General features: G+C 38.6%; 1 protein-coding gene across 2 annotated transcripts in view; it reads left to right on the top strand.

Annotated features, from left to right (window-relative positions):
* The window catches only part of olfm1b (olfactomedin 1b), a 95,618-nt gene extending 82,729 nt beyond the window's left edge, over nt 1–12,889 (top strand). For both annotated transcript variants that reach the window (XM_061908009.1, XM_061908008.1), the window contains one exon: nt 5,912–12,889. In XM_061908009.1, the coding sequence (XP_061763993.1) occupies nt 5,912–6,586 (675 nt within the window). In that variant the 3' untranslated portion in view covers nt 6,587–12,889. The remainder of the gene's footprint in view (nt 1–5,911) is intronic.
* The last annotated feature ends 1,599 nt before the right edge of the window (nt 12,890–14,488 follow it).

Raw genomic sequence — 14,488 nt, 5'->3', positions numbered from 1 at the left:
TAATGTTCTGTATTTTCAATTAATATATAAAATGTTGGTGTTGTTTACTTGACTCATATTGCGGTCTTATGTGTGACTGCTGTCTACACATATCTCTTATGTTTGACTGCCATTTACTGGTACCACTTATCATTTCACCATGTACCAAATAAAATAGCTTTGAGGTGGGTAAGCACAACCAAAAGTATTCCGTACATTTGGCCCAAGGAAAGGATTTTAAGTGCACCGTATAGTCCGGAAAATACCGTATGTTTATCCGACTAACATCCGAATGTTACTATTGGCGGTTTTGGACCTTACGGTATGTCCGACATACGTCCAACTGACCCGCTGCTACGTAAAAATTGCGCTTGGTCCGTTTTGCCGCTTGCCGACGGATGACATTGAGCTGTCTCTTCAAATTAGCACCCAAGAGTGCGCACAACTGCCAAGGTCTCAATTCACCCGTATGCTCCGTTTGCTCCCCGTGGGGAAATTCATTTTCACTGCCGTCCATTTAAACATATAGACATTGTACATCACAAAACAAAAATAACAAAAAGACATCATACATGACCAACACATTTACAGGCTTTATCAGACCTGCTGTTTAGGGCGGCTATAGCTGCAGGGATAAGGCTTTTCCTGAGGCGGACCTTCCGGAATTTAATTGTTCTGTACCTGCGCCCTGATGGTAGTGGGATTATGTATTTGTGTAGCGGGTGACTGATATCTTGGACTATTGTGTTTTCCAGTCGAGTGATGGACCTGTGGTTTAAATCGGGAAAGAAGAAACTTATCAATTACAAAAGACGGATTCGTGCACATTTTCCGGACTTATGCAGATCCCAAATACAGATCAGCAGATACCAGAAGGTCAGAAAAGTTGCTTTTGCATAATATTGCGAAACAAAATGCCAGATAATATATCTTACCTTATACACACACCATAATAATAATACTTTGTATGTTTAATCCGACAATCCATCAAGCGGTGTGGCTTCGTAGCTTACCAAAGTCGTACTAAAACATTTTGATGGATTTCTGAGCGCTGTGTAATGTTTTGTATTTTCAATTAATATATAAAATGTTGGTGTCGTTTACTTGACTCATATTGCGGTCTTATGTGTGACTGCTGTCTACACATATCTCTTATGTTTGACTGCCATCTACTGGTCACACTTATTTCACCATGTATCAAATTAAATAGCTTTGAGGTGGGTAAGCACAACCAAAATTATTACGTACATTTGGCGCAAGGAAAGGATTTTAGGTGCACCATATAGTCCGAAAAATACGGTATGTTTATCCGACTAATATCCGAATGTTACTATTGGCGGTTTTGGACCTTACGGTATGTCCGACTGACCGTAAAGATTGCATTTGGTCCGTTTTGCAGCTTGCTGACGTATGACATTGAGCTGTCTCTTCAAATTAGCACCCAAGAGTGCGCACAACTGCCAAGATCTTAATTCGCCCGTATGCTCCGTTGGCGGTGTCGAGAAAGGTCAATGTTTGGCGGGCTCGAACCCCAAGCGGTGTTCAGAGGGTACAACCACCCGGGCTGCCGTGCCACCACCGATGCCACTCTTATCCGCTCTTAAGTTTTTATTTAGCCGCCATCAATCCCTCGCCACGCACTGAGAGGCATCCGCAGGATTCATGGGCTCCATTTTACTGATCAATAAACGGATACCAGCGAGCGTGACGGATGGAAATGCCACTTTGATGTATTTTTGTGCGGTGGTGGCGGTGGTTAGCGCTGTTTCCCCGCCTCCTCCTGATGTTCAGTCAACTCACTCACCTTTTCCAAAGTCAGAATTCGCGACTAAGGACGATCAACAGCAGGGTTGGGATTCATATGGCCCCGTAGCAATGCGGTCTGCTGAAAATGTTGGGAAGTGCCACTCTCCATGGCAACTGATGCTTTGGTCAAAGTTGGAATTGCCACAAAAGGTTAGTCAACACTTTACTGCCATCTGGTGGATAAAGTGGAAAGCGGGATCTCGCCTGAGGGATGGAAGGTCACGGGCATTCATATTGGTTTTCAGCCTTGCCGCTTACATGCAGCGATTTCTACAGATTCTCTGAACCTTTTCAATCATCAATAAATGTTTATTTTTATATAGCCCTAAATTACAAGTGTTTTAAAGGTCTGCACAAACCACAACGACATCCTCGGTACAGAGCCCACATAAGGGCAAGGAAAAACTCACACCCAGTGGGACGTTGGTGTGATTTTGATGATATTACGGACCGTAGATGGTGAAATCCCTAAATTCTTTGCAATAGCTCGTTGACAAATGTTGTTCTTAAGCTGTTCGACTATTTGCTCACGCATTTGTTCACAAAGTGGTGACCCCCGCCCCATCCTTGTTTGTTATGGAAGCTGCTTTTATACCCAATCATCAATCAATCAATCAATGTTTACTTATATAGCCCTAAATCACTAGTGTCTCAAAGGGCTGCACAAACCACCACGACATCCTCGGTAGGCCCACATAAGCGCAAGGAAAACTCACACCCAGTGGGACATCGGTGACAATAATGATCCAGTGGGACGTCTGTGACAATAATGACTATGAGAACCTTAGAGAGGAGGAAAGCAATGGATGTCGAGCGGGTCTAACATGATACTGTGAAAGTTCAATCCACAATGGATCCAACACAGTCGCGAGAGTCCAGTCCAAAGCGGATCCAACACAGCAGCGAGAGTCCCGTTCACAGCGGAGCCAGCAGGAAACCATCCCAAGCGGAGGCGGATCAGCAGCGCAGAGATGTCCCCAGCCGATACACAGGCAAGCAGTACATGGCCACCGGATCGGACTGGACCCCCTCCACAGGGGAGAGTGGGACATAGAAGAAAAAGAAAAGAAACAGCAGATCAACTGGTCTAAAAAGGGAGTCTATTTAAAGGCTACAGTATACAAATGAGTTTTAAGGTGAGACTTAAATGCTAATCATGGCACCCACCTGTTCCCAGTTAGCCCGTTCACCTGCGGGATGTTCCAAATAAGTGTTTGATGAGCATTCCTTAACTTTCTCAGTCTTTTTTGCCACTCGTGCTAGCTTTTTTGAATCATGTTGCAAGTACCAAATTCCAAATGAGCTAATATTTGCAAAAAAATGAAAAAGTTAACCAGTTTGAACGTTGAGTATCTTGTCTTTGCAGTCTATTCAATTGAATACAGGTTGAAAAGGATTTGCAAATCTTTGTGTTAGATGTAAATATAAACGGAATACAATGATTTGCAAATCATTTTCAACCCATATTCAGTTGAATATGCTACAAAGACAACATATTTGATGTTAAAACTGATAAACATTTTTTCTGGTGCAAACTTTAGAATTTGATGCCAGCGACATTTGACAAAGAAGTTGGGAAGGGTGGCAATAAATACTGATAAAGTTGAGGAATGCTCATCAAACACTTATTTGGAACATCCCATAGGCTAATTGGGAACAGGTGGTTGCCATGATTGGGTATAAAAGCAGCTTCCATGAAATGCTAAGTAATTCACAATCAAGGATGGGGTGAGGGTCACCAATTTGTAAGCAAATTGTCGAACAGTTTTAGAACAAAATTTCTCAACAAGCTATTGCAAGGAATTTAGGGATTTCACCATCTACAGTCCGTAAAATCATCAAAAGGTACAGAAAATCTGGAGAAATCACTGCACGTAAACGATGATATTACGGACCTTTGATCCCTCAGGCGGTACTACATCAAAAACCGACATCAGTGTGTAAAAGATATCACCATATGGGCTCAGGAACACTTCATAAAACCACTGTCAGTAACTACAGTTGGTCGCCAAATTGTCTAAGTGCAGGTTAAAACTATGCAAAGCGAAATCCATTTATCAACCACACCCAGGAACGCCCGAGCTCATCTAAGATGGACTGATGCAAAGTGGAAAAGTGTTCTGTGGTCTGACGAGTCCACATTTCAAATTATATTCGGAAACTGTGGACGTGGTGTCCTCCGAAACAAAGAGGAAAAAAAACATCCGGATTGTTCTAGGCGCAAAGTTCAAAAGCCAGCATCTGTGATGGTATGGGGGTGTATTAGTGCCCAAGGCACGGGTAACTTACAGATCTGTGAAGGCACCATTAATGCTGAAAGATACATACAGGTTTTGGAGCAACATATGTTGTCATCCAAGCAATGTTATTATGGACGCCCCTGCTTATTTCAGCAAGGCAATGCCAAGCCACGTGTTACAACAGCGTGGTTTTGTAGTAAAAAAGTGCGGGCACTTTCCTGGCCCGCCTGCAGTCCAGACCTGTCTCCCATCGAAAATGTGTGGCGCATTATGAAGCGTAAAATACGACAACAAGACTCCTGACTGTTGAACGACTGAAGCTCTACATCAAGCAAGAATGGGAAAGAATTCCACTTTCAAAGCTTCAGCAATTAGTTTCCTCAGTTCCCAAACGTTTATTGAGTGTTGCTAAAACAAAATGTGATGTAACACAGTGGTGAACATGCCCTTTCCCAACTACTTTGGCACGTTTTGCAGCCATGAAGTTAATTATTATTTGCAAAAAGAAAAATCAAGTTTATCAGTTTGAACATCAGATATCTTGTCTTTGTAGCGCACTCAACTGAATATGGGTTGAAAAGGATTTGCAAGTCATTGTATTCCGTTTATATTTACATCTAACACAATTTCCCAACTCATATGGAAACGGGGTTTGTACATACATATATATATATATATATATATATATATATATATATATATATATATATATACACATTAGAGATGCGCGGTTTGCGGTGTCATCCGTGGATAAACCGCCGGTCGGGCGGTTGACATGACGAAAAAATAGATTTTAATCAGATTCGGGCGGGTGGCGGTTGAACCATCCGGAAATATTTGATATACATGGTTCTGTGATCGGTATCCTCTGCCGTTCAAAGAGCCATTTAAGACCCGTGTCATAAAGCAAAGAAGACAATAGGAGACGCTAATATTCTCCTGAATGACTGCCGGCAGTCACCCAGATAATAAGTATTAGGGCGTGCTATGAAGCCATTGGCTTTGTCGCCTTCTACAACATGTATGATCTGCTTGTCAGTCCAGCATCATGTTGTGTGTGGCTTCCGCATAAACACGCACACGACTGCAAGGCATACTGGGTGACAGAGGGTACACTAATGGTTGTGATATAAACAATTTTAACACTCTTAGTAATATGCGCCACGCTGTGAAGCCACACCAATTAAGAACGACAAACACACAGGAAGTGTCATGGATAAAAAGGATTGTGGGTATTTGTTGTGTTGCTTTTATGTTGTGTTACTGTGTGGATGTTCTCCCGAAATGTGTTTGTCAATCTTGTATTGTGTTGCTTCACAGCGTGGCGCATATTAGTAAGTGTTAAAGTTGTTTATATCACAACCATCAGTGTGATACTGTGTCACCCAGTATGCCTTTCAATCTTGTACGTGTGATTGCGGAAGCTGCACACAACATGTTGCCGGACCAGTAATCGGTTCGTAAATGTTGTTGAAGATGTCAAAGGCAATGACTTCACAGCACACCCATATTCTTGTCATCAGGATGAACGCTATTGGATAGTCGCGAGAACGTTGGCGGCTCCAATTGACTTCCTTACTATGTGAAACAGTTTCAAATAGCTCTGTGAGTGGTAAAGGCGGCCGACCTCTGATGTATTTCAGCGGGCGGGCGGCGGGCGGGTACGGTCCTGATAAAATGTTGGTTCGGGTGGACGGCGGGTGGATGACGACTTTGGTGATGCGGTTGCGGATGATTTACTTGCCTATCCGCGCATCTCTAATACAGATACATACATATATATACATAAACCCATACATATGTATATATGTATATATACATATATACATACACACACATATAAGTTTGGACACCCCTGTCCTAATTCATTTGTGTGTGTCCTTTAGGTCTGGTACATGGACGGCTACCACAACAACCGCTTTGTGCGGGAGTACAAGTCCATGCAGGACTTCATGACGTCGGACAACTTCACCTCCCACCGGCTGCCCCACCCGTGGTCCGGAACGGGTCAAGTGGTCTACAACGGCTCCATCTACTTCAACAAGTTCCAGAGCCACGTCATCATCAAGTTTGACTTCCGCACCTCCTCCATCAGCAAGTCCCGGCAGCTGGACTACGCCGGCTTCAACAACGCCTACCACTACGCCTGGGGCGGCCACTCCGACATCGACCTGATGGTGGACGAGGGGGGCCTGTGGGCCGTCTACGCCACCAACCAGAACGCGGGCAACATCGTGGTCAGCAAGCTGAACCCCAACACGCTGCAGATCCTCAAGAGCTGGAGCACCAATCACCCCAAGAGGAGTGCCGGTGAGTCCTTTATGATCTGCGGCACGCTCTATGTCACCAACGGGTACTCCGGCGGTACCAAGGTCTACTACGCCTACTCCACCAACTCCTCCACGTACGAGTACATAGACATCGCCTTTCAGAATAAGTACTCGCACATTTCCATGTTGGACTACAACCCGCGGGACCGCGCCCTGTACGCCTGGAACAACGGGCACCAGGTGCTCTACAACGTCACGCTGTTCCACGTCATCCGCTCCGAGGAACTGTAACCTTCCGGCATCCATCGGATCGATATGTCTTCGGCAGAAAAAAAAAAATATCCTGCTAATAAAACCAAGACACGGAATGTGCACATACGGGACTTTATGAAAAAGATGTCTGAAAAAGATCTCTGTATCGAACAGGGGTGTCAAACTCATTTTCCTAAAAATCACGGCACGATAACTTAAAAATAAAGACAACTCCGGATTGTTTTCTTTGTTTAAAAATAGAACGGGCGCATTCTGAAAATGTACAGATTCTAACGTTTTTACATAGTATTCCACCTTAATTTCTCGTTATTTATACTTTCTAAATAAATTATGTGTTCATTTTAATTCTATAAAACATTTTTTTTTTTAATTGTTAACACTTTAGTACGGGGAACATATTCACTAGAGATGTCCGATTTCAAAAACCCCAGTATGTTTTGACTACTACTAAGCAATTATATAAACGCAACACCCAAGCTGGCTAGCTTGTGAAGCCCCCTGCGCACCTGCAGGTGGCGCTACGCGTCCACACCGTCACGTCTAGCGGGATTACATAAACAACGCGACGGAACGGCGATGCTAAAGAACGCACAGTTGCATGAGGGGCCGTTAGGGACATTATTCAGAATGACCTCTCACACACACTACTGAAATACTCTCACACACCCTACAGAAATGCTCTCACACACACTACTGAAGTACTCTCACAGACACTACTGAAATACTCTCACACACACTACAGAAATGCTCTCTCACACACACACTACTGAAATACTCTCACACACCCTACAGAAATGCTCTCACACACACTACTGAAGTACTCTCACACACACTACAGAAATGCTCTCACACACACACACTACTGAAATACTCTCACACACACTACTGAAATGCTCTCACACACACTACTAAAATGCTCTCAAACACACTACTGAAATGCTCTCAAACAAACTACTGAAATACTCTCACACACACTACTGAAATGCTCTCAAACACACTACTGAAATGCTCTCACACACACACTACTAAAATACTCTCACACACACACACTACTGAAATACTCTCACACACACTACTGAAATGCTCTCACACACACACTACTAAAATGCTCCCACAAACACTACTGAAATGCTTTCACTCACACTACTGAAATGCTTTCACACACACTACTGAAATATTCTCACACACACTACTGAAAAACTCTCACACACACTACTGAAATGCTCTCACACACACTACTGAAATGCTCTCACACACATGACTGAAATGCTCTCACACACATTACTGAAATGCTCTCACACACACTACTGAAATGCTCTCACACACACTACTGAAATACTCTCACACACACTACTGAAATGTTCTCACACACACTTCTGAAATGCTCTCACACACTACTGAAATACTCTCACTCACACTACTGAAATGCTTTCACACACACACGACTAAAATGCTCTCACACACATTACCGAAATGCTCTCACACACATTACTGAAATGCTCTCACACACTACTGAAATACTCACACACACTACTGAAATGCTCTTACACACACTACTGAAATGCACTCACACACACACACACACACTACTGACACACTCTCACTCACACTACTGAAATGCTCTCACACACTACTGAAATGCTCTCACACACACTACTGAAATTCTTTCACACACACTACTGAAATGCTCTCACACACACTACTGAAATCGGACCGCCGATATTATTGGCCGATAAATGCTTTTAAAATTTGACATCGGAAATTATCGGTATTGGTTTCATAAAGTAAAATGTATGACTTTTTAAAACGCCCGCTGCACTGAGTGGTACGCAGACGTAGGGAAGGGTATGGCGCGCCAGTAAACCTTAAAGGCACATAATAATCACATAATATCTACGGCTTTTCACACACACACACACACACACACACACACGCACGCACACACACACACACACACGCACACACGAGTGAATGCAACGCATACTTGGTCAACTGCCACACAGGTCACACTGAGGGCGGCCGTATAAACAACGTTAACACTGTTACAAATATGCGCCGCACTGTGAACGCACACCAAACAAGAAATAACAAAACGAATTTCAGGAGAACATAACACAACGGAACAAATACCTGGAATCCCTTGCAGCACTAACTGATATAATAGGCATAATAATGTGTTAATTCCACGATTGTATATACCGGTATCGTTTAAATCGGTAATTAGGAGTTGGACAATATCAGATTTGGTCAAAAAAGCCATTACCTGACATCTTTGACATTCACCATTAATTAGTGGCTTACTAACATGCAAATTAGTCACATATTGCCTCTTAATTAGTCATTATTAAGTACTTATTTATGCCTTATTCTGCACAGCCTTATTATAGAACAACCCTAACCCTCTAACTCTAACCTTAACCATGAAACGATTTACGTGGACCCAGACTTAAACAAGTTGAAAAACTTATTGGGGTGTTACCATTTAGTGGTCAATTGTATGGAATATGTACTGTTCTGTGCAATCTACTAATAAAAGGTTCAATCAATCAATCAAATACCTAACCAAATAACTCTTAATTAAGTCTTTGTTACTTAAAATACATTCCCTTAGTGTCGAAATAACTCTTAATTAAGTCTTTGTTACTTACAATATGTTCCCCTTGTGTCCAAATAACATTTAAGTCTTTGCTACTTACAATATGTTCTCCTTATGTCCAAATAACTCTTAATTAAGTCTTTGTTACTCACACAATGTTCCCCTAGTGTCAAAATAACTCTTAATTAAGTCTTTGTTACTTACAATATGTTCCCCTAGTGTCCAAATAACTCTTAATTAAGTCTTTTTTACTTACAATATGTTCCCCTTGTGTCCAAATAACTATTAATTAAGTTTTGGTTACTTACAATATGTTCGCCTATTGTCCAAATAACTCTTAATTAAGTCTTTGTTACTCACACAATGTTCCCCGAGTGTCAAAGTAACTCTTAATTAAGTCTTTCTTACTTACAACATGTTCCCCTTGTGTCCAAATAACTATTAATTAAGTTCTGGTTACTTACAATATGTTCGCCTATTGTCCAAATAACTCTTAATTAAGTCTTTGTTACTCACGCAATGTTCCCCTAGTGTCCAAATAACTCTTAATTAAGTCTTTGTTACTCACACAGTGTTCTCCTAGTGTCCAAATAACTCTTAATTAAGTCTTTGTTAATCACACAATGTTCTCCTAGTGTCCAAATAACTCTTAATTAAGTATGTGTTACTCACACAATGTTCCCCTAGTGTCCAAATAACTCTTAAGTATTTCTTACTTACAATATGTTCCTCTATTGTCCAAATAACTCTTAATTAATCTAAATTAAGTCTTTGTTACTTACAATATGTTCCCCCAGTGTCCAAATAACTCTTAATGAAGTCTTTGTTACTCACACAATGTTCCCCTAGTGTCCAAATAACTCTTAATTAATCTAAATTAAGTTTGTGTTACTTAGAATATGTTCCCCTAGTGTCCAAATAACTCTTAATTAAGTATTTTTACTTACAATATGTTCCCCTTGTGTCCAAATAACTATTAATTACTTACAATATGTTCGCATCGTGTCCAAATAACACTTAATTAAGTCTTTGTTACTTACAATATGTTCCCCCAGTGTCCAAATAACAGTTAATTAATCTAAATTAAGTCTTTGTTACTTACAATATGTTCCCCTCGTGTCCAAATAACTCTTCATTAAGTCTTTGTTACTTACAATATGTTCCCCTAGTGTCCAAATAACAGTTAATTAATCTAAATTAAGTCTTTGTTACTTACAATATGTTCCCCTCGTGTCCAAATAACTCTTAATTAAGTCTTTGTTACTTACAATATGTTCCCCTCGTGTCCAAATAACTCTTAATTAAGTCTTTGTTACTTACACAATGTTCCCCTAGTGTCCAAATAACTCCTAATTAATCTAAATTAAGTCTTTGTTACTTAAAATATGTTCCCCTAGTGTCCAACTAACTCTTAAGTCTTTGTTACTTACAATATGTTCTCCTAGTGTCCAAATAACTCTTAATTAAGTCTTTTTTTACTTACAATATGTTCCCCTTGTGTCCAAATAACTATTAATTAAGTCTTTCTTACTTAAAATATGTTCCCCTCGTGTCCAAATAACAGTTAATTAATCTGAATTAAGTCTCTGTTACTTACAATATGTTCCCCTTTTGTCCAAATAACTCTTAATTAAGTCTTTGTTACTTACAATATGTTCTCCTAGTGTCCAAATAACTCTTAAGTCTTTGTTACTCACACAATGTTCTCCTAGTGTCCAAATAACTCTTAAGTCTTTTTTTACTTACAATATGTTCCCCTTGTGTCCAAATAACTATTAATTAAGTCTTTCTTACTTAAAATATGTTCCCCTCGTGTCCAAATAACAGTTAATTAATCTGAATTAAGTCTCTGTTACTTACAATATGTTCCCCTTGTGTCCAAATAACTCTTAATTAAGTCTTTGTTACTTACAATATGTTCTCCTAGTGTCCAAATAACTCTTAAGTCTTTGTTACTCACACAATGTTCCCTTAGTGTCCAAATAACTCTTAAGTCTTTGTTACTCACACAATGTTCCCCTAGTGTCCAAATAACTCTTAATTAAGTCTTTGTTACTTACAATATGTTCCCCTCGTGTCCAAATAACAGTTAATTAATCTAAATTGTCTTTGTTACTGACAATATGTTCCCCTCGTGTCCAAATAACTCTTAAGTCTTTCTTACTTACAATATGTTCCCCTCGTGTCCAAATAACAGTTAATTAATCTAAATTAAGTCTTTGTTACTTACAATATGTTCCCCTTGTGTCCAAATAACTCTTAATTAAGTATTTGTTACTCACACAATGTTCCCCTAGTGTCCAAATAACTCTTAATTAAGTCTTTGTTACTCACACAATGTTCCCCTAGTGTCCAAATAACTCCTAATTAATCAAAATTAAGTCTTTGTTACTCACACAATGTTCCCCTAGTGTCCAAATAACTCTTAATTAAGTCTTTGTTACTTACACAATGTTCCCCTAGTGTCCAAATAACTCCTAATTAATCTAAATTAAGTCTTTGTTACTTACAATATGTTCGCCTATTATCCAAATAACTCTTAATTAATCTAAATTAAGTCTTTGTTACTAAGAATATGTTCCCCTAGTGTCCAACTAACTCTTAAGTCTTTGTTACTTACAATATGTTCTCCTAGTGTCCAAATAACTCTTAATTAAGTCTTTTTTACTTACAATATGTTCCCTTTGTGTCCAAAAAACAGTTAACTAATCTAAATTGTCTTTGTTACTTACAATATGTTCCCCTCGTGTCCAAATAACGCTTCAGTAAGTCTTTGTTACTTACAATATGTTCCCCTAATGTCCAAATAACTCTTAATTAAGTCTTTCTTACTTACAATAGTTTCCCCTCGTGTACAAATAACAGTTAATTAATCTAAATTAAGTCTTTGTTCCTTACAATATGTTCCCCTCGTGTCCAAATAACTCTTCATTAAGTCTTTGTTACTTACAATATGTTCCCCAAATGTCCAAATAACTCTTAATTAAGTCTTTGTTACTTACAATATGTTCCCCTCGTGTCCAAATAACAGTTAATTAATCTAAATTAAGTCTTTGTTACTTACAATATGTTCCCCTATTGTCCAAATAACTCTTAATTAATCTAAATTAAGTCTTTGTTACTTACAATATGTTCCCCTCGTGTCCAAATAACTCTTATAATTAGGTCTTTCTTACTTAGAATATGTTCCCCATACTAAAGTATTACCAAAAAAGTATATCAAAATCAAATTATAAGATGTTATTTATGTGCTTTGGTCATTTTCCTCGACTTGTGCACTAACATAATGTGGCTTATTATTATTATTATAATAATTTTTTTATTTATTTTTTTTTACAAATAATTGCTATTGTCACATCTAGTGGACGCATTTAGAACAGCAGTTTCTTTCATTGAAAAAACGTCGCCTCATTTTTATACCTCGAAAACTCACCCCGCCGGCCGTTTGACACCCCTGGTATAGAACGTCATTATATGAGACTGTGGGATTTAAAGAAAAAAAGCAATTTTTGTACATTTAACAAAAAAATAAAATAAAAAAACTCTTAATATGAATACTAGTTACCTAATAGTCGACGTTTCTTTTGATAGCTCATTTTGTCGGAATGAAACACTTTGATTGTTTACCGCATAGAAAATGATTGTACAAGTAGGCTAAATATATATATATATATATATATATATATATATATATATATATATATATATATATATATATATATATATATATATATATATATATATATATATATATATATAATATATATATGTATCTAAAATTTAAAAAGAATACAAAAGAAGAGATGCCAAAAAAAACATGCCTTTTTTTTTTTATACACCGTAACGGTTTTGTCGACCCGCGCTCGCCCAATGGCTGTGATTTGAGGCAAAGACTATTTGTTGGAACTGGTCAGAGCATCGAACCTGGTGCGTTTTGTCATACCGTTTTCATCGGGCACCGTAGCAAATAAAGTCTGTGAAGAACAATGACAGCAACAATAACACAAAGACTCCCCCCCTCCGCCTCCAAAAAAAAACGACCCCGAGGGCCCATGACTGTTGAAGGAGATCACCTTCGTGCGGAAAAAGGATATTTTTCCTAAATGTATTTATTTATTTTTTGCATGAGTGTTTTTTTTTTTAGACCTTCGTGCGGAAAAAGGATTTTTTTCCTAAATGTATTTATTTATTTTTTGCATGAGTGTTTTTTTTTTAGCGCTACTGAATGTCTTTAGCTGTGCGGTACTATTTAAAAAAACAACAACAAAAAACATATTGGGACTTCACTTTGGGAATTGGGGGACTTTTCATTTTTATTCTATTTCTCAGCTTTTTTTTTTTATATTGAATTATCGGTTTGTTTGTTTTGTACTTCTCTCCAGTCCTTGTATCACTGTAATCTTTTTTTTTCTTCTTTATTTACGTCTGACTGCATGGGTGGAATCCAAAGGAAAAAAAAAAAAAAAAAACATGACAGAATGTACAAACCCCTGTTTCCTTATGAGTTGGGAAATTGTGTTAGATGTAAATATAAACGTAAAACAATGATTTGCAAATAATTTTCAACCCGTATTCAGTTGAATATGCTACAAAGACAACATATTTGATGTTCAAACTCATAAACTTTATTTTGTTTTCGCAAATAATAATTAACTTAGAATTTCATGGCTGCAAAACGTGCCAAAGTAGTTGGGAAAGGGCATGTTCACCACTGTGTTACATCACCTTTTCTTTTAACAACACTCAATAAACGTTTGGGAATTGAGAAAACTAATTGTTGAAGCTTTAAAAGTAGAATTCTTTCCCATTCTTGTTTTATGTAGAGCTTCAGTCGTTCAACAGTCCGGGGTCTCCGCTGTCGTATTTTACGCTTCATTATGCGCCACACATTTTTGTTGGGAGAAAAGTCTGGATTGTCTTTTACAAAGCCACGCTGTTGTAACAGATGCTGAATGTGGCTTGGCATTGTCTTGCTGAAATAAGCAGGGGCGTCCATGAAAAAGACACAATTTAACCCAATTTTCCCAACTCATTTGCAAATATTTGGTTATATTTTATTCAAAGGATGTTCCCATTTTATATCATATATATATATATATATAGCTGTGTTCAATACAATCCCTCGGACAAACGCCCTCATTTTTTTTCTCTCTCTCTCTTCCTTTTGAGTTGTATTGGACGTGTGTTGTACCTGAAATGAGATAGTTACCTGATTTGTGTCAATAAAAAAAGGAGAAATAGCTTTCCAAATATTTACAAGCTTCTAATGAGATTTTATGATGAAAACGCAGCAATTTACATGTAATTGAAAATGCTAATTTGTA

Source organism: Nerophis ophidion, linkage group LG08 (assembly GCF_033978795.1).
Source record: "Nerophis ophidion isolate RoL-2023_Sa linkage group LG08, RoL_Noph_v1.0, whole genome shotgun sequence".
Classification (NCBI taxonomy): Eukaryota; Metazoa; Chordata; class Actinopteri; order Syngnathiformes; family Syngnathidae; genus Nerophis; species Nerophis ophidion.
The sequence above is the reverse complement of the archived record's forward strand: the minus strand, read 5'-3'. Positions and strand labels throughout refer to the sequence as shown.